The 20,989-nt window shown below is 69.0% G+C and overlaps 1 protein-coding gene across 1 annotated transcript; it reads left to right on the top strand.

Annotated features, from left to right (window-relative positions):
• Window positions 1-238: 238 nt before the first annotated feature.
• Window positions 239-19,707, top strand: DENND4B (DENN domain containing 4B). The gene is given in 29 exon segments (XM_064401382.1): window positions 239-329; window positions 1,096-1,405; window positions 1,944-2,196; window positions 2,278-2,347; window positions 2,935-3,104; window positions 3,821-4,062; window positions 4,144-4,210; window positions 4,291-4,349; window positions 4,431-4,575; window positions 5,566-5,741; window positions 5,824-5,924; window positions 6,740-6,955; window positions 7,529-7,674; window positions 7,923-8,062; window positions 8,129-8,252; window positions 8,453-8,659; window positions 9,674-9,802; window positions 9,876-10,020; window positions 10,622-11,088; window positions 11,090-11,149; window positions 11,728-11,850; window positions 12,357-12,532; window positions 13,225-13,342; window positions 14,135-14,362; window positions 15,119-15,218; window positions 16,393-16,558; window positions 17,112-17,139; window positions 17,142-17,178; window positions 18,511-19,707. Coding segments are annotated over 28 exon segments (4,335 nt in total). The 5' UTR covers window positions 239-329; window positions 1,096-1,109; the 3' UTR covers window positions 18,657-19,707.
• The last annotated feature ends 1,282 nt before the right edge of the window (window positions 19,708-20,989 follow it).

Genomic DNA, 20,989 nt, shown 5'->3' with positions numbered 1-20,989 from the left:
GGGGCAGAGGGGTCTCGTTTTGGGGGGGCAGATAGGATCCCTTACTCTGGGGGGGGGGGGGGGTGAAATGGGGTGCCTCACATTCCTGGGGCGGGCTGGGGGGGTCTCCTGCGGATCCTGTGGGATTCGGGGAGGGGGATCTGAGGATCCTGTGGGATTTGGGGAGGGGGATCTGAGGATTTTTGGAGGGGGGGCGGTGGTCCCCGGCGGGTGCCGGGAGTCCTCCGGGCCGGCAGGGGGCGCTGTCGCGGCGGGGGCCGGGCGGGCGCGCGGCCGCGGCCCAGCGGAGCCCAGAGACGCGGCCCGGCCCGGCCCGGCCCGGCCCGCAGGTACCGGGGGGGGAACCGGGCGGACCGGGGGTCCCGCGGGGGCTGCGGGGCCGGGTCTGGGCTCTGCGAGGCCCGGGCCGCCTGTGGGGGAGTCACCGGTGTGGGGGGGGACACGGGGATGCGGCCCCCGCCGGGGGGGCACCGGGGCGGCCGCGGGGACGGGGAGCGCTGCGGAGGCGTCACCGGGGACAGACAGAGCATCCCCCGGAGGGTCACCGGGGGGACACGGGGGTGGGGGGCCCTCCGCAGGGGGTGACCCCGGCCAGGGCTGTCGCTGTCCCGGGGGGTGTCACTGTCCCGGGGCCCGTGACCCCTCGGTGGCGGCACCGTGACCTCCGCACCGGGGCTGCCCTGCCGGGGTCACCCTGCCGGGGTCAGGCCGCCCCCCCGGTGCCCCTGCGGCTGTGTGGCCCCCCGGGCGTGGCGGGGCCGGGGTGAGGCGTGCCCGGGCCCCGGCGCCGCTTCCTTCCCCTTTCCCGCTGCCCCCATTCTCCGCTCCGCCGCGGCCGGGACTCCCCGCGGGCCGGCCGGGGGTGCCGCGGGCAGCGAGCGGGGCTGGCGACACTGCGGGCACCGGGGGGTTTTGGGGAGCGGGTCCCCACGGCGGGGGTGCCGCAGGGTGCGGGTCCTTCCCCCGGGCGCTGCCCGTGCTGGGGAGGGGTCCCTGCCGGGGCTGGGGGGGTCCCGCTGTCCCGCGGTGACCGGAAAGCCTCTCCCTTCCCGCCGGGGCAGCGGCGGGGAGGTGGCACGGCCCGTGTCGCCGCAGATGCTGTGACAGCCATGTCGGACGAGAAGCCCCCGCAGCTCGTGGATTATTTCGTGGTGGCCGGGCTGGCGGAGGGCTCGCGGGCGCTGGAGGAGGAGCAGCAGCCGCGGCCGGCGCGGCCCGGGGAGCCCATCACGGACGTGGCCGTGATCATCCGCTCGCAGGGCGAGGAGGTGCCCCAGGGCTTCACCTGCATCGAGACCAGCACGTCGGGCCACCCCGTGGACCTCAACGCGGGGCTGCTCAACAACCCCCAGATGTTCCTGTGCTACAAACGGGGGCGGGACAAGCCCCCCCTGATCGAGCTGGGGTGAGTGGGGGACACCCAGCCCTGCCCCGGGTCACAGCAGGCGGGGGGAAGAGTTTGGGAAGGTGGGGAGACTTCCCCCCAGCAGGAAACACAATCACCCCCAATCCCAGTAACAGACCCCACTGTCACCGCAGTCAGGGACCCCAGTGTCACCCCAGGAACAGACCCCACTGTCACCCCAGTAAGGGACCCCACTGTCACCCCAGTAAGGGACCCCAGTGTCACCCCAGTAACAGACCCCATTGTCACCCCAATAAGGGACCCCACTCTCACCCCAGTAAGGGACCCCACTGTCACCCCAGGAACAGACCCCACTGTCACCCCAGTAACAGACCGCACTGTCACCCCAGTAAGGCACCCCGCTGTCCCCCCTCCCCAGTAAGTGACTCCAGTCCCCAAAGCCTGGCAAGGCCCCCCAGGGGTGCTGGGGCAGCTGAAGGGCCCCACCTCGTGCTCCCCAAACCCCCCTGAGGAGAGCTGGGGGGAAGCACCCAGAGGTGCCTCTCTTGGGGCTCCCCTCACTCCTCGCCCCCCTCAGGGTGCACTACGAGGGCAAGGACCGCCCCAAGCCGGGCTACCAGATCCTGGACACGACCCCCTACAGCCGCTCGGCCAACCTGGCCTCGGGCTCCCCGGGCCACCAGCGCACCTTCCTGACGTTCCGGCGCGCGGCCGAGCCCCCCGGCCACCACACGCTGGGCGTCACCGACATCTGCCTGGTGATGCCCAGCAAGGGCGAGAGCACCCCCCTCACCTTCTGCCGCGTGGACAAGAACCTCAACACCAGCATGGTGCGTTTGGGGGGTCCCTTTGGTCCCTCCCGGTGCTGCCCGGCCGCTGCTGAGCCCCAAAATCCTGATCCCTCCTTGCAGTGGGGCCCCGCGTTGTTCCTGTGCTACAAGATCGCCGTGGCCAAGGACAACACGCTGGTCTACGAGGCAGGTGGGGACCTGGGGCTGGGGCTTCTGGCTCCTCCCAGGGGGAGCCAGAGTTGTTTATTGTTGTTATTATTTTAAAAAATACTTTGTTGTTATTATTTTTAAAAATACTTTTCCAGCCAGCACGGGGCTGATTTGGGGAGGTGCAGGAGGCCCTGGGTCCCCTCAGGGGGGTTTGGGGAGCACAAGGTGGGGCCCTTCAGCTGCCCCAGCACCCCTGGGGGGTGCCTTGCCAGGCTTTGGGGACTGGAGTCACTTACTGGGGAGGGGGGACAATGGGGCTCCTTACTGGGAAGTGTGGCATCCCTTACTGGGGCGACAGTGGGGTCCCTTACTGGGAAGTGTGGCATCCCTTACTGGGGCGACAGTGGGGTCCCTTACTGGGGCGACAGTGGGGTCTGTTCCTGGGGTGACAGTGGGGTCTCTTACTGGGGTTGGGGGTGATTGTGTTTCCTGCTGGGGGGGAAGTTTTGGGGGGTGGTTTTGTGGAGCTGTGGGCACTCACCTGGCTGCCCCCTCCTCACTTCACTGGGGTGGGTGAGATGACCTGGGGGCTGATCCTGGTGTCCGTGTGTCCGTGTGTCCGTGCAGGGCTGCTGAGCCGCTACCCCGAGCAGGACAGTGAGTCCTTCCCTCTGCCCGAGTCGGTGCCCGTGTTCTGCCTGCCCATGGGGGCCACCATCGAGAGCTGGCCCGTGGGCACCAAGTACCCCCTGCCCGTCTTCTCCACCTTCGTCCTCACCGGCGCCTCGGGGGACAAGGCACGGCAGGGCGGGGGCTTGGGGTGTGGGATGGGGGTCCCAGTGCCATGGGGGGGTGGTGTCAGCACCCACAGCCTTGTGGGACCAGGATCCCTGTGCCAAGGGGTTCCCATCCCTTGTGGGGCCAGGATCCCTGTGCCAAGGGGTTCCCATCCCTTGTGGGGCCAGGATCCCAGTGCCAAGGGGTTCCCATCCCTTGTGGGGCCAGGATCCCTGTGCCAAGGGGTTCCCATCCCTTGTGGGGCCAGGATCCCTGTGCCAAGGGGTTCCCATCCCTTGTGGGGCCAGGATCCCAGTGCCAAGGGGTTCCCAGTTCTGTGGGACTGGGATCCCTGTGCCAGGGGTTCCCAGGGCTGTGGGACCAGGATCCCAGTGCCAGGGGTTCCCATCCCTCACGGGACTGGGATCCCAGTGCCAGGGGTTCCCATCCCTCATGGAACCAGGATCCTGGTGCCAGTGTTCCCATCCCTCACGGGACCAGCATCCCCATGCCAGGGGTTCCCATCCCTCACGAGACCAGGATCCCTGTGCCCGGGGTTCCCATCCCTTATGAGACAGGGATCCCCGTGCCAAGGGTTCCCAACCCTCACGGGACCGGGATCCCCATGCCCAAGGGTTCCCAACCCTCTGGTGACCGGGATCCCATGCCCACGGTTCCCATCCCTTGTGGGACCAGCCTCCCCGTGCCCGGGTGCCCTGACGGCCGTGCCCCGCAGGTGTACGGCGCCGCCATCCAGTTCCACGAGGCGTTCCCGCGGGAGCGGCTGTCGGAGGCGCAGGCGCTGCGCCTGGGGCTGCTCAGCGTGGTGGACCGGCGGCCGGTGCCCGGGCGCTCCCTGCACACCCGCAAGAGCATCTGCGTGCTGTCCCACTGGCCCTTCTTCGACGTCTTCCGCAAGTTCCTCATGTTCATCTACCGCTACTCCATCTCGGGCCCCCACGTGCTGCCCCTGGAGACGTGAGCGCGGACAAGGGGGGGCTCCGGGGGGGGCGGGGGCCCCCCGGTCACCCCCCTCTGACGGGGCCGCTCCGCCCGCAGGCACATCTCCCACTTCATGCACAACGTGCCCTTCCCGTCCCCGCAGCGCCCGCGGATCCTGGTCCAGGTGAGTCACCTCGTGGGGGGCTCACAGCGACCCCCGGCCTGGCCCGGCGCGTCCCCCAGCACGTCTCCGTGTCCCCGCAGATGTCCCCCTACGACAGCCTGCTGCTGTGCCGGCCCGTGTCCTCCCCGCTGCCCCTCAGGTAGGGCTGGGGGAGGCTGCTGTGGGGTGGGGACGGGTGGGGAGGGGGCTGTGGGTGACCCGGGGGTGTCCCCGCCCGCAGCGGGGCCAGTTTCCTGACGCTGCTGCAGAACCTGGGCCCCGACAACGCGGTGGCACTGCTGGTGGCCGTCCTCACCGAGCAGAAGCTGCTCATCCACTCCCTGCGCCCCGACGTCCTGACCAGCGTGGGCGAAGCCCTGGTGGCGGTGAGTGACCGCAGGGGACACTGAGGGGACGTGCCACCGTGGGGCTGGGGACCCGCCGTGCTGGGGATCCTGGTCCCTCAGTGCTGGGGACCTGTGGCACTGGGGACTGTCACCCCTCAGCACTGGGGACTGTCACCCCTCAGTGCTGGGGACCTGTGGCACTGGGGACTGTCACCCCTCAGCACTGGGGACTGTCACCCCTCAGTGCTGGGGACTGTCACCCCTCAGCGCTGGGGACCTGTGGCACTGGGGACTGTCACCCCTCAGCATTGGGGACCTGTGGCACTGGGGACTGTCACCCCTCAGCATTGGGGACCTGTGGCACTGGGGACTGTCACCCCTCAGCATTGGGGACCTGTGGCACTGGGGACTGTCACCCCTCAGCGCTGGGGACCTGTGGCACTGGGGACTGTCACCCCTCAGCGCTGGGGACTGTCACCCCTCAGCGCTGGGGACCTGTGGCACTGGGGACTGTCACCCCTCAGCGCTGGGGACCTGTGGCACTGGGGACTGTCCCCTCTCAGTGCTGGGCACTGTCACCCTTCAGCGCTGGGGACTGTCACCCCTCAGCACTGGGGTCTGTCACTCCTCAGCACTGGGGACCCCTGTCCTGTGGTGCTGGGAGTGCTGATCCCATGGTGCTGGGGACCTGTGGCAGTGGGGACTGTCACCCCTCAGTGCTGGGGACTGTCACCCTTCAGCACTGGGGACCTGTGGCACTGGGGACTGTCACCCCTCAGCACTGGGCACTGTCACCCCTCAGCACTGGGGACCCCTGTCCTGTGGTGCTGGGGACCTGCTGTGGAGATCCCCCTGCCACAGATCCTGTGCTGCTGGGGGTCCCCGTTCCGTGCTGGGGACCCCGATCCCGGCCCCGTGCCGTTGGTGGTCCCGGTCCCGCAGCTCTGGAGACCCCACCCCGCGGCGCTGGGCCCCCCGTCCCGCCTGGCGGGGGCCCTGCGGCGCTGACCACCCTCGTCCTGTCCCCAGATGATCTTCCCCCTGCGCTGGCAGTGCCCCTACATCCCGCTGTGCCCGCTGGCGCTGGCTGACGTGCTGTGTGCCCCCGTGCCCTTCATTGTAGGCATCCACTCCAGCTACTTCGACCTCTACGAGCCCCCCCGCGACGTCATCTTCGTCGACCTGGACACCAACACCATTTTCCAGTGAGTGTCCCCTGGGCTGGGGGCGGGTGGGCTGTCCCGGGGGTCCTGGGGGTCCCGCCCTGCCCTGTGCCTGTGCCCCCAGGAGCGAGGAGAGGAAGCTGCTGTCGCCCCGCGCGCTGCCCCGCCGGCCCTGCAAGGTGCTGCTGGCCTCGCTGCACAGCCTGTCCCAGCAGCTGGATGAGCGTGAGTGGGGGTCCTGGGGCTGGGCTGGGGGCTCCGGGGTGTGCTGGGGGGTCTGGGGGTCACCACATCCCCCACCTGTGCTGTTGTCACGGAATAGCCCAAGCTGGGAGTGACCCGCTGGGGTCAAAGACCACCCTGAAATCCCCCCTGCCTGGGGGCGTTTCCCAAGCAGGATCAGAGCTGTGGCTTCACCCCCTCATTCCCTGGGTGTCGCTTCCCAACCGGCCCCACCCCTGGGGCTCTGCAGCCGTGGGACTCATCTGGGGCATCCCTGGTGCCAGCACTGTCCCAGCTGGCCGGCTGTCCCTGGTGCCAGTGCTGTCCTGTCCGTGTCCCCGGTGCTGACACTGTCCCACCCATGTGCCAACGCTGTCCCCTCCCTGTGCTGATGTCCCATCCGTGTCCCTGGTGCCAACGCTGTCCCAGCCAGCGGGGTGTCCCCAGTCCCATCTGGCCAGGCATCCCTGGTGCCAACGTCTGGCTGGGTGTCCCCAATGCCAACACTGTCCCATCCATGTCCCTGGTGCTCACACTGTCCCACCCATGTGCTGATGTCCCCTCCGTGTCCCCGGTGCTGGCTGTCCCATCCGTGGGCTGATGTTTTCCCATTGTCCCATCCGTGTCCCCAGTGCTGTCTGTCCCATCCATGTGCTGATGTTGTCCCCTCCGTGTCCCCGGTGCTGGCTGTCCCATCTGTATGCTGATGTCCCTTTATCCCATCCGTGTCCCCGGTGCTGGCTGTCCCCTCCGTGTCCCTGGTGCTGTCTGTCCCACCCGTGTGCTGATGTCCCGCTGTCCCCTCTGTGTCCCCGCAGTGCTGAGCGCGCCGGGCGAGGAGGAGCCCCCGGAGCTGGTGCTGAGCGACGCGGAGGCCGCGGGTGCCCGGCGGGCGCAGCTGGAGCTGGAGGCGCGGGCGGCCTTCCTGCGCTTCATGGCGTGCGCCCTGCGCGGGTACCGCTCCTTCCTGCGGCCCATCGCGCCCGCGCCCGCCCCGGCCGGCCGCGACGCCGGCAGCCTCTTCGCGCTGCAGGGTGAGGGGGAGCCTGGGAGCTCTGTGCCATCCTGTCTGTGCAGTTCCATCTCATTTCATCCCATCCCATCCCATCCCACCCCATCCCATCCCACCCCATCCCATCCCACCCCATCCCATCCCATCCCATCCCATCCCATCCCATCCCATCCCACCCCATCCCATCCCATCCCATCCCACCCCATCCCATCCCATCCCATCCCATCCCATCCCACCCCATCCCATCCCATCCCATCCCATCCCATCCCATCCCATCCCATCCCATCCCATCCCACCCCATCCCATCCCCTCCCATCCCATCCCATCCCCTCCCATCCCATCCCATCCCCTCCCATCCCATCCCCTCCCATCCCATCCCATCCCCTCCCATCCCATCCCATCCCATCCCATCCCCTCCCATCCCATCCCCTCCCATCCCATCCCATCCCATCCCATCCCATCCCCTCCCATCCCATCCCATCCCATCCCATCCCATCCCATCCCATCCCATCCCATCCCATCCCACCCCACCCCACTGATCCCACCCCAGCCCACCCCAGTGACCCTGCCCGTGTCCCGTGTCCCCCTGTGCCAGGGTTCCTGCGCTCGCGGGAGCGGGCGTACCAGCGCTTCTACGGGCAGCTGCTGCGCACGCAGCTCTTCACGCAGTTCATCGAGGACTGCTCCTTCGCCAGCGACCGCGAGCCCTGCCTCGAGTTCTTCGACACCTGCGTCGACAAGGTGTGTCCCTGTGTCCCCCCTTGTGTCCCTCAGGTGTCCCTCGCTCCCTGCCTCGAGTTCCTCACCTGTGCTCACAAGGTGTGTCCCTGTGTCCCCCCGTGTGTCCCTTGTGTGTCCCTCATTCCCTGTGAGTTCCTCACCTGTCCCCTCCGTGTGTCCCTCGGGTGTCCCTCGCTCCCTGCAAGTTCCTCACCTGTGCCCACACGGTGTGTCCCTGTGTCCCTGCTGACCCTGCCGCCCCTCCCCAGGTGCAGGTGGATCTGGAGAAGCCCGAGGACACGCCCCTGATGGAGCTGGACGACCCCCGGGGCGGGGAGCACACGGTGTTCATCACCCCCCCGGAGCAGCCGGCGGGGCCGGACGGGGCCGAGCCCCCCGCGCGCTACAGGTGAGACCCCCGGCCCCCCCTGCGCCTCCCCCTCCCCAAACCCCCCTCACCTGTGCCCCCCCCCAGGTATGACGGGTTCCCCACGCTGCGCCCGGAGCTGCTGGAGCCCCCCCGGGACCCTCTGGTGGCCCAGCTGTGCCAGGCCCGGAGCAGCGCGCCGAGCAGCCCCGCGCCGCGCCGCACCAAGCAGGTGAGGGATGGCACCTGGGCACGCGTGCTGTGCCACCTGCGGGGGTGCCCAGCTGGGACAGCACGTGGCTGGGCGTCCCCGTGAGCCGTGACACCGGGAGGTGCCCAGCTGGCACAGCGCCCGTGAGCCGTGACACCGGGCACGGCGCTGAGGGGCTCAGCTGCCCTGCCCTGACTCTGCCTCGCCCCCGCTGTCCCCAGGAGATGAAGGTGGCCCAGCGGGTGGCCCAGAAGTCATCGGCGGTGCCCGAGCTGTGGGCACGGTGCCTGCTGGGGCACTGCTACGGGCTCTGGTTCCTGTACCTGCCCACGCACGTGCGCGCCGCGCCCGCTAAGCTGCGCGCGCTGCAGCTCGCCTACGACGTCCTGCGCAAGATGGAGCAGCACAAGGTGGTGCTGCCCGACGAGGTGGGTCAGCTCCGGCTCCTCGTCCTCCCGGGATCGGGATCTGCTGCTGGGGGGGCTGTGGAGTCAGCAGCAGCCCTCACAGCCCCCTGGAGGCCGAGGGAGACGGGCAGTGCTGTGTCCAGTGCCCGGTGTCCGGTGCTGTGTCCACTTCTCAGGGCAGCAGGGACATGACGGGGCTGGCAGAGAAAGGGGAGAGGCCGGAGCAGCAGGAGGATTCCTGAGGGAGCTGGGAAGGGGCTCGGCCTGGAGAAAAGGGGGCTCAGGGGGGACCTTGTGGCTCTGCACAGCTCCTGCCAGGAGGGGACAGCCGGGGGGGTCGGGGTGTGCTGCAGGGAACGGGGACAGGACAGGGGAATGGGACAGGGAACAGGGACAGGGAACAGGGACAGGACAGGGGGAATGGGACAGGGAACAGGGACAGGGACAGGACAGGGGGAATGGGACAGGGAACAGGGACAGGGGGAATGGGACAGGGAACAGGGACAGGGACAGGGACAGGACAGGACAGGGGGAATGGGACAGGGACAGGACAGGGGGAATGGGACAGGGACAGCACAGGACAAGGGGAATGGGACAGGGAACAGGGACAGGGACAGGGACAGGACAGGACAGGGGGAATGGGACAGGGACAGGACAGGGGGAATGGACAGGGACAGCACAGGACAAGGGGAATGGGACAGGGACAGGACAGGACAGGACAGGGGGAATGGGACAGGGACAGGGACAGGACAAGGGGAATGGACAGGGACAGCACAGGACGAGGGGAATGGCCTCAGGTTGGGCCTGGGGAGGCTCAGGGTGGATATTTGGGAAAATCCCCCTTGGAAAAGGTGAGGTTTGGAGAGGTTTGGAGTGGCCACCCCGGAGGTGTCTGAGGAAGGCCTGGGCGTTGTTCTGGGTGACCCGGCGGGGCTGAGGCTCAGCTCGGCCTCTGTGGCTCTGTGCCTCTGTCCTGCCTGTGGGTTCTGAGGGGTGCCCGCGGTGCCAGGCTGACCCCGGTGGCGCTGCCCCCAGGTGTGCTACCGCATCCTGATGCAGCTGTGCGGGCAGTACGGCGAGCCCGTGCTCTCCGTGCGCGTCCTGCTGGAGATGAAGCGCGCCGGCATCGTCCCCAACACCGTCACCTACGGCTACTACAACAAGGTGACCCCGGGGGCACCCCTGGCCGGGCGCGGGGGTCCCCGGCCCCCCTGACCCCTCCGTGTCCCCCTGGCAGGCGGTGCTGGAGAGCAAGTGGCCGGCGGGGACGCAGGGGGGGCGGCTGCGCTGGGCCAAGCTGCGGAACGTGGTGCTGGGCGCGGCGCAGTTCCGGCAGCCGCTGCGGCAGCGGCAGCGGCGCCGCGCCAGCGGGGACCCCCCGGGTGAGCGGGGGCACAACTGGGCACCCCAGTCACTGCCCCATGTCCCCTTGCGGGTCTCAGCCTGGGGGAGGCCCCGGGGATTCCCCCCTGTCCCCTCCTGACGCTCCCCACGGGGTGGGGGTTTGTGGTGCCCCATTGACACCCCCTTGAGCCCCCCAAGGGTGGGACCCCCCGGGTGAGTGGGGGGACTGGCACCCCAGTCACACCCCCATGTCCCCTTGCGGGTGTCAGCCTGGGGGACCCCAGGGATTCACCCCTGTCCCCTCCTGTCACCCCCCTGGGGTTTGGGGGGGTCATGGGGGTCGGGGGGGTGCCCTGTTGAGACCCCCTTGTGTCTGAGCCCCCCCCAGGGGTGTGACCCCTCGGGTGAGGGTTGTGCCCACCCACTCACACCCCCTGGCTGAGCCCCCCCAGGTATCTCGGGGATCTGGGGGGGCCCCCCAGCGATTCCCCCCTGTCCCCTCCTGCCACCCCCGTGGAGTGGGAGGCTGTTATGGGGGTCGGGGTGGGTGACACCCCCTTGTCCCCCTGAGGTGACAGCCCCCCCCAGGGGTGTCAGCGGTGGGAGGGCCGCCGTCCCTGACCCCCGTGTCCCCCCCAGGTGCCCCGGCGCCCCCCGCCCCGCGCCCCCCCCTGCAGCGTCAGACCACCTGGGCGGGCCGGAGCCTGCGGGAGCCCGGCCCGGCCCCTCGCCTGGTCAAGAGCGGCAGCCTCAGTTTCCCCAGCCCCGCGCGGGCCGGGCCGGGGGAGCCCCCCGTGCCCCCCGCCACCCCCAGCCCGCCGCCCCCCCGGGCGCGGGGCCCCCCCGGCTCCGCCGACGGGAGCCTCTCGGACATCGCCACCGACGACAGCGGCTGCGACGAGGGGCCCGGGGGGGGTCCCGGCGGGGGTCCCGGGGGGGGTCCCGGGGGGGGTCCCGGGGCTGCGACCCCGCGGCGGGGGCTGGCGGCCAAGCTGCAGCAGCTGCTGTCGCCCGGCAAGCGGCCCCCCCCCGCGCCCCTCGGAGCCCCCCCGGGAGGCGGGGGCGCGCCGGGGCTCCGAGCAGCGGGACGGAGACCCCTCCTCACAGAGGAGCCTCGCCGAGAGCCTGCTGCGGCCCCGGCAGCGCCCCGAGTCCACGGCGTCCGAGGTAGCTCTGGGGGTCAGCGCGGGACCCCCGTGTGCCCCCCTGACCCCTTGTCCCCCCCGTGTCCCCCCTGACCCCCGTGTCCCCCAAGACCCCCCAGAGCTCCGTGTGCCCCCCTGACCCCTGTGTTCCCCTGTGCCCCCGTGTCCCCCCTTACCCCCGTGTGCCCCCCCTGACCCCCCCGTGTCCCCCCCCGTCCCCCTGACCCCTGTGTGTCCCCCAATCCCCCTGTGCCCCCCCGACCCCCGTGCCCCCCCTGACCCCCGTGTGTCCCCATAGCTCTGTGTGCCCCTGTGCCCCCTGTGTGCCCCCTGACCCCCGTGTGCCCCCCCTGACCCCCCCGTTGCCCCCCCGTGTTCCCCCAAAGCTCCGTGTCCCCCCCGTGTCCCCCCGTGTCCCCCCCTGTCCCCCTGACCCCTGTGTGTCCCCCGATCCCCATGTGCCCCCCCTGACCTCCCCGTGCCCCCCCGTGTTCCCCCCTGTCCCCCTGACCCCTGTGTGTCCCCCGATCCCCATGTGCCCCCCTGACCCCCCCGTGTCTCCCCATGTCCCCCTGACCCCCGTGCCCCCCTGTCCCGCAGAGCTCCGTGTCCCTGGGCAGCGAGCTGGACCTGTCCGATGCCTCGGGGGGCAGCGGCGGCGCCCCCAAATCCACGGAGCCCTGCACGGAGGGGGGAGCGGGGACAGAGCCCCCCGCCCTGGAGGTGAGGGGGGGCAGGGGGGTTGGGGGGTAGGGCTCGGGTTTGGGGGGCACAGCTGGGGCTGGGGGGCACAGTCCAGACAGGGGGGGCACAGCTGAGATTTGGGGGGGCACAGCCCTGGCTGGGGGGGGAGAGCTCAGGTTTGGGGGGCCCAGTCCGGGTTTGGGGGGCACAGTCCATGCTGGGGGGGGCACAGCTGAGCTTTAGGGGGCACAGCCTGGGTTTGGGGGGCACAGTCCACGCTGGGGGAGCACAGCTGAGCTTTGGGGGGCAGATCTGGGGTTTGGGGGGCACAGCCCCGGTTTGGGGGGCAGATCTGGGTTTGGGGGGCAGATCTGGGGTTTGGGGGGGCACAGCCCTGGTTTGGGGGGCAGATCTGGGTTTGGGGGGCAGATCTGGGGTTTGGGGGGGCACAGCCCTGGTTTGGGGGGTCAGATCTGGGGTTTAGGGGGGCCCAGCCCTGGTTTGGGGGCACAGAGCAGGGTTGGGGCAGCCGTGGCCGTGCCCAGGTGCTGCTGTCCAGCTGCTCGCGCTGCCCGGGCTGTGCCGCGCTGGTGTTCGACGAGGAGCTCATGGCCGGCTGGACCTCGGACGACTCCAACCTCAACACCTCGTGCCCCTTCTGCTGCCGCTGCTTCGTGCCCTTCCTGAGCATCGAGATCCGCGACCTGCGGCGGGCACCCAGGTGCCACCGGGGACAGGGCTGGGGACAGGGCTGGGACACCCCAGGGGACACCCCGGGACAGCCCCGGGACACCCCCAGACACCCCAGGGGACACCCTGGGACACCCCAGGGGACACCCCGGGACAGCCCCGGGACACCCCGGGACAGCCCCGGGACACCCCCAGACACCCCAGGGGACACCCTGGGACACCCCAGGGGACACCCCGGGACAGCCCCGGGACACCCCCAGACACCCCTGGGACACCCCCAGACACCCGCAGGGACCCCCGTCCTCTCTGGGGGCCCCCCAGTGTCACACCACCCTCCCCATGTCCCCAAGGTGTCCCCAAGTGCCACCCCTGGGGCACCCCAGACACCCCCATCCCCTGTGGGGACACCCCAATGTCCCACTGCCATCCCCGTGTCCCCAAGTGCCACCCTGGGGTCACACCCCCCGACACCCCCATCCCCTGTGGGGACACCCCAGTGTCACACCACCCTCCCAACGTCCCCAAGTGCCACCCCTGGGGACCCCCTGGGACACCCCCAGGGACCCCCAGACACCTTCAGGGACCCCCATCCTCTCTGGGCAGTGTCCCACTGCCCTCCCCGTGTCCCCAGGGTGTCCCCACCCCCCTCTTTGCCCCCATCCATCCGTCCCTCGGGGGTCCCCGGTGCCCCCCGTGCCCGTGACCCCCCCGTGTGTCCCGCAGCCCCCCCGGGGCCGGCCCGGTGCCCCCCTCCCCCCGGGGGCCGGTGCTCAGCGACCGCCGGCGCTGCCTGGAGCTGGACGGGACCCCCGGGCTGTGCAACGGCTGCGGAGAGACCCCGGTACCGGGGGGCTGGGGGCTCCGGGGGGCTGGGGGGTACCGGGGGGCTCCAGGGGCTTCGGGAGACCCTGGTACCGGGGGGCTGGGGGGTACCGGGGGGCTCTGGGGAGCTCTGGGAGCTTTGGGAGACCCTGGTACCGGGGGGCTGGGGGCTTCGGGGGTACCGGGGGGCTGGGGGCACCAGGGGGCTCCAGGGGCTTCGGGAGACCCCGGTACTGAGGGGGTCCGGGGGTCTGCTGGGGGGTACCGGTGGGGCTGGGGGTCTGCAGGGGGACACCAGGGGGCTCTGGGGGTCTGCCGGGGTGTCCAGTTCCCACTTCCTGCCACATTCCAGGCCCAGTCAGGGTCTCTCCCCCCCCCAGTGATTTCGGGGTCCCAATTCCCTGTTCCAGGCCCGGCCAGGGTCTCTCCCTCCCCTGATTTCGGGGTCCCCTGTCTGTTTCCCCCCCTCATTTTGGGGTCCCTCCCCATTCCCCGTTCCAGTTCCTGTCAGGGTCTCTCCCTCCCTTGATTTGGGGTCCCAATTCCCAGTTCCTGCCCCGTTCCAGATCTGGTCAGGGTCTGTTTCCCCCCCCAATTCAGTGTCCCCTCTCTGTCCCCCCCAATTTCGGGGTCCCCTGTTTCCCCCCCTGATTTGGTGTCCCCTCTCTCTCCCTCCCCTGATTTTGGGGTCCCCTGCCTGTTTCCCCCCCAATTTTGGGGTTTCCCTCTCTGTTTCCCCCCTGACTGGTGTCCCCTCTCTGTCCCCCTGACTGGGGTCCCTCCCCGTCCCCCCCTGATTTTGGGGTGGCAGCCCCCCGGGGAGCGCGTGGCCTTCGCCTACCTGAGCCCGCTGGTGCTGCGCAAGGAGCTCGAGAGCCTGGTGGAGAACGAGGGCGCCGAGCTGCTGGCGCGGCCCGAGCTCGTGGACAGCCACCCCATCATCTTCTGGAACCTTCTCTGGTACTTCCAGCGCCTGGCGCTGCCCAGCAGCCTGCCCCTGCTGCTGCTGGGCTCGCAGCACGCCCCCCGGGACCCCCAGGTGGGTTTTGGGGGGGTTTGGGGGGGCTCTGAGGGGCTCTGGGGGGCGTTTGGGGGGGCTCTGGGGGACTGGGAGGGGTTCTGGGGGGCTCTGGGGGGCGTTTGGGGGGGCTCTGGGGGGCTGGGAGGGGTTTTGGGGGAGTTTTGGGGGGGTTTTGGGGGGCTCTGAGGGGCTGGGAGGGGCTCTGGGGGTTTGGGAGGGGCTCTGGGGGTGGGTTTGGGGGGGTTTTGCAGGGCTCTGAGGGGCTCTGGGGGGCTTTTGGGGTCTCAGGGGGCTTCTGGGGGAGCTGGGAGGGGTTCTGGGGGGGTTTTGGGGGGCTCTGAGGGGCTTTGAGGGGCTCAGGGGGATTCTGGGGGGTCTCTGGGGGGGTCTGTTAGGGGTTCTGGGGGTCTGTGAGTGGCTATGGGGGGGTCTCTGGGGCTCAGGGGGTCTCTGGGTGGCTCAGGGGGGGTGTGAGTGGCTCTGGGGGGCTCAAGGGGCGCTCTGGGGGGGGCTCACAGTGGCTCTGGGGGGCTCTGGGGGGGCTCTGTGGCTCTGGGGGGGCTCTGTGGGTCTCGGGGGTCCCTGTGGGGCTCGGGGGGGCTCTGGGGGGGCTCTGTGGGTCTCGGGGGTCCCTGTGGGGCTCGGGGGGGTTCTGGGGGGTCCCTGTGGGGCTCGGGGGGGCTCTGTGGGTCTCGGGGGTCCCTGTGGGGCTTGGGGGGGTTCTGGGGGGTCCCTGTGGGGCTCGGGGGGTCCCTGGCAGTGCTGCCCCCCCAGCCCCCCGAGGCGTGGCGGGTGCGAGTGAGGCTCCTGTGGGATGTGCTGAGCCCCGACCCCGAGAGCTGCCCCCCGCTCTACGTGCTCTGGAGGCTGCACAGTGAGAGCTGGGGGTGGGATTGGGATTGGGATTGGGATTGGGGGGTTTTGGGGGGATTGGGGATTGGGGATTGGGGGATTTGGATTGGGAGTGGGATTGGGATTGGGGGGTTTTGGGGGGATTGGGGGGATTGGGAATTGGGGATTGGGGATTGGGATTGGGGATTGGGGGGATTGGGAATTGGGGATTGGGGGGATTGGGGATTGGGGATTGGGGATTGGGGGATTGGGGGGATTGGGGATTGGGGGATTGGGGATTGGGATTGGGGGGGATTGGGGATTGGGGATTGGGGATTGGGATTGGGGGGATTGGGGATTGGGGATTGGGGATTGGGGGGATTGGGGGGATTGGGGATTGGGGATTGGGGATTGGGGGGATTGGGGATTGGGGGGATTGGGGATTGGGGATTGGGGATTGGGGATTGGGGGATTGGGGATTGGGGATTGGGGATTGGGGGATTGGGGGGATTGGGGATTGGGGGATTGGGGATTGGGGATTGGGGATTGGGGATTGGGGATTGGGATTGGGGGGGATTGGGGATTGGGGGGATTGGGGATTGGGATTGGGGGGATTGGGGATTGGGGATTGGGGATTGGGGATTGGGGGATTGGGGGGATTGGGGATTGGGGGATTGGGGATTGGGATTGGGGGGGATTGGGGATTGGGGGGATTGGGGATTGGGATTGGGGATTGGGGGGATTGGGGATTGGGGGGATTGGGGATTGGGGATTGGGGATTGGGGATTGGGGGATTGGGGATTGGGGATTGGGGGGGATTGGGGATTGGGGATTGGGGATTGGGGGGGATTGGGGATTGGGGATTGGGGGGTTTGGGGGGATTGGGGATTGGGGGATTGGGGATTGGGGGGTTTGGGGGGATTGGGGATTGGGGATTGGGGGGTTTGGGGGGATTGGGGATTGGGGGGATTGGGGATTGGGGATTGGGGAATTGGGGATTGGGTATTGGGGGGATTGGGATTGGGGATTGGGGATTGGGGATTGGGGATTGGGGATTGGGGGGGATTGGGGAGGATTGGGGATTGGGGGATTGGGGATTGGGGATTGGGGATTGGGGGGATTGGGGTGATTGGGGGGATTTGGGGTCACTGGGGTGACACTTTGGGCTCACTGGGGTGGCGCGTTGGGGATTTGGGGTGACGCTTTGGGGCGCGCAGGCGCCGTGCCCCCGCGGCTGCAGCCCTGGGCCCCCCCGGCCCCCCCGGTGTCGCTGGCCCTGCTCGAGGCCCTGCTGGCCCACGTGGGGCTCAACGAGGTGCACAAAGCCATCGCGCTGCTGCTGGAGACCCCCGCGGCCCCCGCGGCCCCCCGCGCCCCCCACAGGTACGGCCAGAGCCCGGGGCCCCCCCAAAACCGCCCCCAACCCCCCGAGCCCCCCAGGATCACCCCAGAATCACCCCAAACCCCCCAGAGCCCCCCAGAATCACCCCAAACCCCCCAGAGCCCCCCAGGATCACCCCAGAATCACCCCAGAGCCCCCAGAGCCCCCCAGGATCACCCCAGAACCCCTCAAACCCCCCAGAATCACACCAGACCCCGATTAACCCCCCAGAGCCCAATTAACCCCCCAGAATCACCCCAAAATCACCCCAGAATCACCCCAAAACCCCCCAAAACCCCCAGTACCCCCCAGAATCACCCAGAATCACCCCAAAACCCCCCAGAATCACCCCAAAACCCCACAGAATCACCCCAAACCCCCCAAAACCCCAGAACCCCCACAATCACCCCACAATCACCCACAATCACCCCAGAATCACCCAGAATCACCCCAAACCCCCAGTACCCCCCAGAATCACCCAGAATCACCCCAAAACCCACAGAATCACCCCAAAATCCCCCCAAAACCCCCAAACCCCCCCCACCCCCCCTGCAGGAGCATCTACCGTGAGCTGCTGTTCCTGTGACGCTGGCGGCGCTGGGCCGGGAGCACACGGACATCGGTGAGGGACAGACGGACACGGGGACAGGGGACAGGGGGACAGGGGGGACAGAGGGACGGGGGGACAGGGACAGGGACAGAGGGACAGAGGGACAGGGGGACAGAGGGACAGGGGGACAGGGACAGAGGGACAGAGGGACAGGGGGACAGAGGGACAGGGGGACAGGGGCAGGGACAGAGGGACAGGGGGACAGGGGGACAGGGGGGTCAGAGGGACATGAGGGTCTCAGGGTGTGTTTGGGGGGGTACACGGGGGTCTGGGGGTCTTGGGGGGGTTCCCAGGTGTCTCGGGGGGTGTCTAGGGTGTTGGGGGGTTCCTGGGGGTCTCAGGGGGGGTCTGGAGGGTTCCGGGGGTCTCGGGGTGTGTCTGGGTGTCTCGGGGGGGAGTGCCTGGGGGGTCTCAGGGTGTGTTCGGGGGGATCCGGGTGTCTCGGGGGGTTCCCGGGGGTCTCAGAGGGTTCCCGGTGGGTTCCGGGGGTCTCGGGGTGTGTCCAGGGGTCTCGGGTGTCTCAGTGGATTCCCGGGTATCCTGGTGGGTTCCCGGGGGTCTCGGGGGTCTCAGGGTGTGTTAGGGGGGTTCCCAGGGGGTTCCTGGGTGTCCCGGGGGGTTCCCGAGGGGCTCAGGGGGTCTCAGGGTGTGTTTGGTGGGTTCCTGGGGTCCCTGGTGGGTTCTCGGGGGTCTTGGGTATCTCGGGGGTCTCGGTGTGTCCGGGGGGGTCTCGGAGGGTTCCTGGGGATTCCTGGGGTCTCGGGGGGTTCCTGGGGGATTCCTGGGTGTCTCGGTGGGTTCCCGGGGGTCTCAGGGGGTTCTTGGGGGTCTTGGGCTGTGTTCGGTGGGTTCCTGGGTATCTCAGGGGGTTCCTGGGGGGTTCCCGGGGGTCTTGGGGGTCTCAGTGGGTTCTGGGGGTCTCGGGGTGTGTCCGGGGGGTTCCCGGGGGTTCCCGGGTGTCTCGGGGGGTTCCCGGGGGTCTCGGGGTCCCTGGTGGGTTCCCGGTGGGGTCTCGGGGGGTTCCTGGGGGGTTCCCGGGGGTCTTGGGGGTCTCAGTGGGTTCTCGGGGGTTCCCGGTGGGGTCTCGGGGTCCCTGGTGGGTTCGCGGGGGTTCCCGGGGTCCCTGGTGGGTACCTGGGGGTCTCGGTGGGTTCCTGAGGGTCTCGGTGGGTTCCCGGGGGTCTCGGTGGGTTCCCGGGGGTCTCGGGGGGTCCCTGGTGGGTTCCCGGGGGGGTCTCGGGGGTCTCAGTGGGTTCTCGGGGGGTTCCCGGGGGTTCCTGGGTATCTCGGGGGGGTTCCCGGGGGTTCCCGGGGTCGGGCCCCGCGCTGACCCCGGCCCCGCAGCCGCCTTCGACCGGCGGTACCGCGCGGCGCTGGGCCGCGTGCCGGGGGCGCCGGGCCGGGACGAGCAGCGGCGGCGCCGGGCGCAGCCCCCCAGCGCCAAGGCCTCCGAGTGCCGCCGCGCCTTCGGGGCGCCCCCCGAGTGCTGAGCCAGCCCCCAGCCCCCCGAGAGCCCGGACGGGAGAGGGACCCCGAGGTGGGACAGGAGCGGAGAGAGGAACCCCCACGAACCCCAAAATGCGCCAGGATGGGAGAGAGAAACCCTGAAATGGGACAGGATGGGAGAGAGAAACCCCAAAATGGGACAGGACTGGAGAGAGAAACCCCCGGGAGCCCCCCAGAGCGCCTGGACCGGAGAGAGAAACCCCTGCAACCCCAAAATGGGACAGGAGGGGAAAAAGAAACCCCAAAATGGGACAGGATGGGAGAAAGAACCACCCACGAACCCCAAAATGCACCAGGATGGGAGAGAGACCCCCAAAATGGGACAGAATGGGAGAGAGAAACCCCAAAATGCATCAGGATGGGAGAAAGAACCACCCACGAACCCCAAAATGTGCCAGGATCGAAGAGAGAAACCCCAGGAACCACAAAATGTGCCAGGATGGGAAAAAGAAACCCCAAAATGGGACAGGATGGGAGAGAGAAACCCCCAGGAACCCCAAAAATGCGCCAGGATGGGAGAGAGAACCCCTGGGAGCCCCAAAATGCGCCAGGATGGGAAAAAGGAACCCCCAAAATGCGCCAAGATGGGAGAAGGCAACCCCAGGAGCCCCCCAAAATGTGCCACGGCGGGAGAAAGAAACCCCAGGAATCCCCAAAATGCGCCAGGATGGAAGAAGGAAACCCCCAAGATGTGCCAGGATGGGAGAGAGAAACTCCAGGAACCCCAAAATGCGCCAGGATGGGAAAAGGAAACTCTGGGAGCCCCCCAAAATGCGCCAGGATAGAAGAAGGGACCCCCTAAAATGCGCCAGGGTGGGAGAAAGAAACCCCAGGAACCCCCAAAATGGGACAGGGTGGGAGAAGGGACCCCCAAAATGGGACAGGGTGGGAGAAGGGACCCCCAAAATTGGATGGGAACGAGCCCCGACGCGGGGAAGGGACCCCCGGGGTGGGGAGGGGGCTGAGGTGGGGAAAAGGACCCCCAGGACCCCCCTCAAATGCCCCAGGGTGGGGGGAAAGGAGCCCAAGGGACCCCCAGGACCCCCCTCAAATGCTCCAGGTCAGGAATGGGACCCCCAAGACCCCCCTCAAATACTCCAGGGTGGGAATGGGACCCCCCTCAAATACTCCAGGAGGCAGAAGGGACCCCCAGGACCCCCCTCAAATGCTCCAGGGTGGGGGGAAAGGATCCCAAGGGACCCCCAGGACCCCCCCAGGGTGGGGAGCAGAGACCCCCGCCCCCCCCCCCAGGCTCACGGCGGGTTTTCCACGTCAGTGTTAATATATTTTTATTTATTTATTCATTCACCCCCCCAGAGTGAGAGCGGGGCGGGCATTGAGGGGTTTGGTGGCCATTGAGGGGTTTGGTGGCCATTGAGGGGGTTTGGTGGCCATTGATGGGGTTTGGTGGTCACTGATGGGGTTTGGTGGCCACGGGGGGTGTTTGGTGGCCATTGAGGGGGTTTGGTGGTCACTGAGGGGTTTGGTGGCCATTGAGGGGGTTTGGTGGCCACTGATGGGGTTTGGTGGCCACGGGGGGTGTTTGGTGGCCATTGAGGGGGTTTGGTGGCCACTGAGGGGGTTTGGTGGCCATTGAGGGGTTTGGTGGCCATTGAGGGGTTTGGTGGCCACTGAGGGGGGTTTGGTGGCCATTGACGGGGTTTGGTGGCCATTGACGGGGTTTGGTGGCCATCGAGGGGTTTGGTGGCCATTGAGGGGGTTTGGTGGCCACTGAGGGGTTTGGTGGCCACGGGGGGTGTTTGGTGGCCACTGAGGGGTTTGGTGGCCACGGGGGGTGTTTGGTGGCCACGGGGGGGGTTCGGGGCCGCCCCCTCCCCTCGCACTGTGCAATAGCAGCCCCCGCCCCAGGGGCCTGTAAATAAAAGCTGCTGCGGTATTTTCCCCGCTGCCTCCGGGAGGATTTGTTTCGTTTTGGGGCGTTCTGAGGGTGCGGAGCCCCCGGAGCGGCCGTGAGGGGGGCTGAGGCCGGCGCCGCCATCTTGGGCCCTGGCACGGCCCGCGGCTGCCCTCAGGCCGCCATCTTGGATCCTGGCACGGGCCATGAGGCCTCGCTGGAGCCGAGCCCCGCCTCGCCGGGCACAGGGGGGTTCTGCCCGGTGTACCGGAGCTGGGAACTCCCCCCAGATCCACGCGCGGCCTCGCACCGGCGCCACGTGAGGCGGAACCGGGCCGGTGCTAGGCCCGGGGCAGGTATGGCGGCTGCGAGGGGTCAAAATTCCCCCGCGCGCCGGGGGAGAAGCCGCGCGCCGCCACCGCGCGCCGCTCGTGGTACCCGGATGTTCAGACTCGGGGACCC

This window comes from Passer domesticus, chromosome 32, assembly GCF_036417665.1.
Source record: "Passer domesticus isolate bPasDom1 chromosome 32, bPasDom1.hap1, whole genome shotgun sequence".
NCBI classification, from domain to species: domain Eukaryota; kingdom Metazoa; phylum Chordata; class Aves; order Passeriformes; family Passeridae; genus Passer; species Passer domesticus.
The sequence above is the reverse complement of the archived record's forward strand: the minus strand, read 5'-3'. Positions and strand labels throughout refer to the sequence as shown.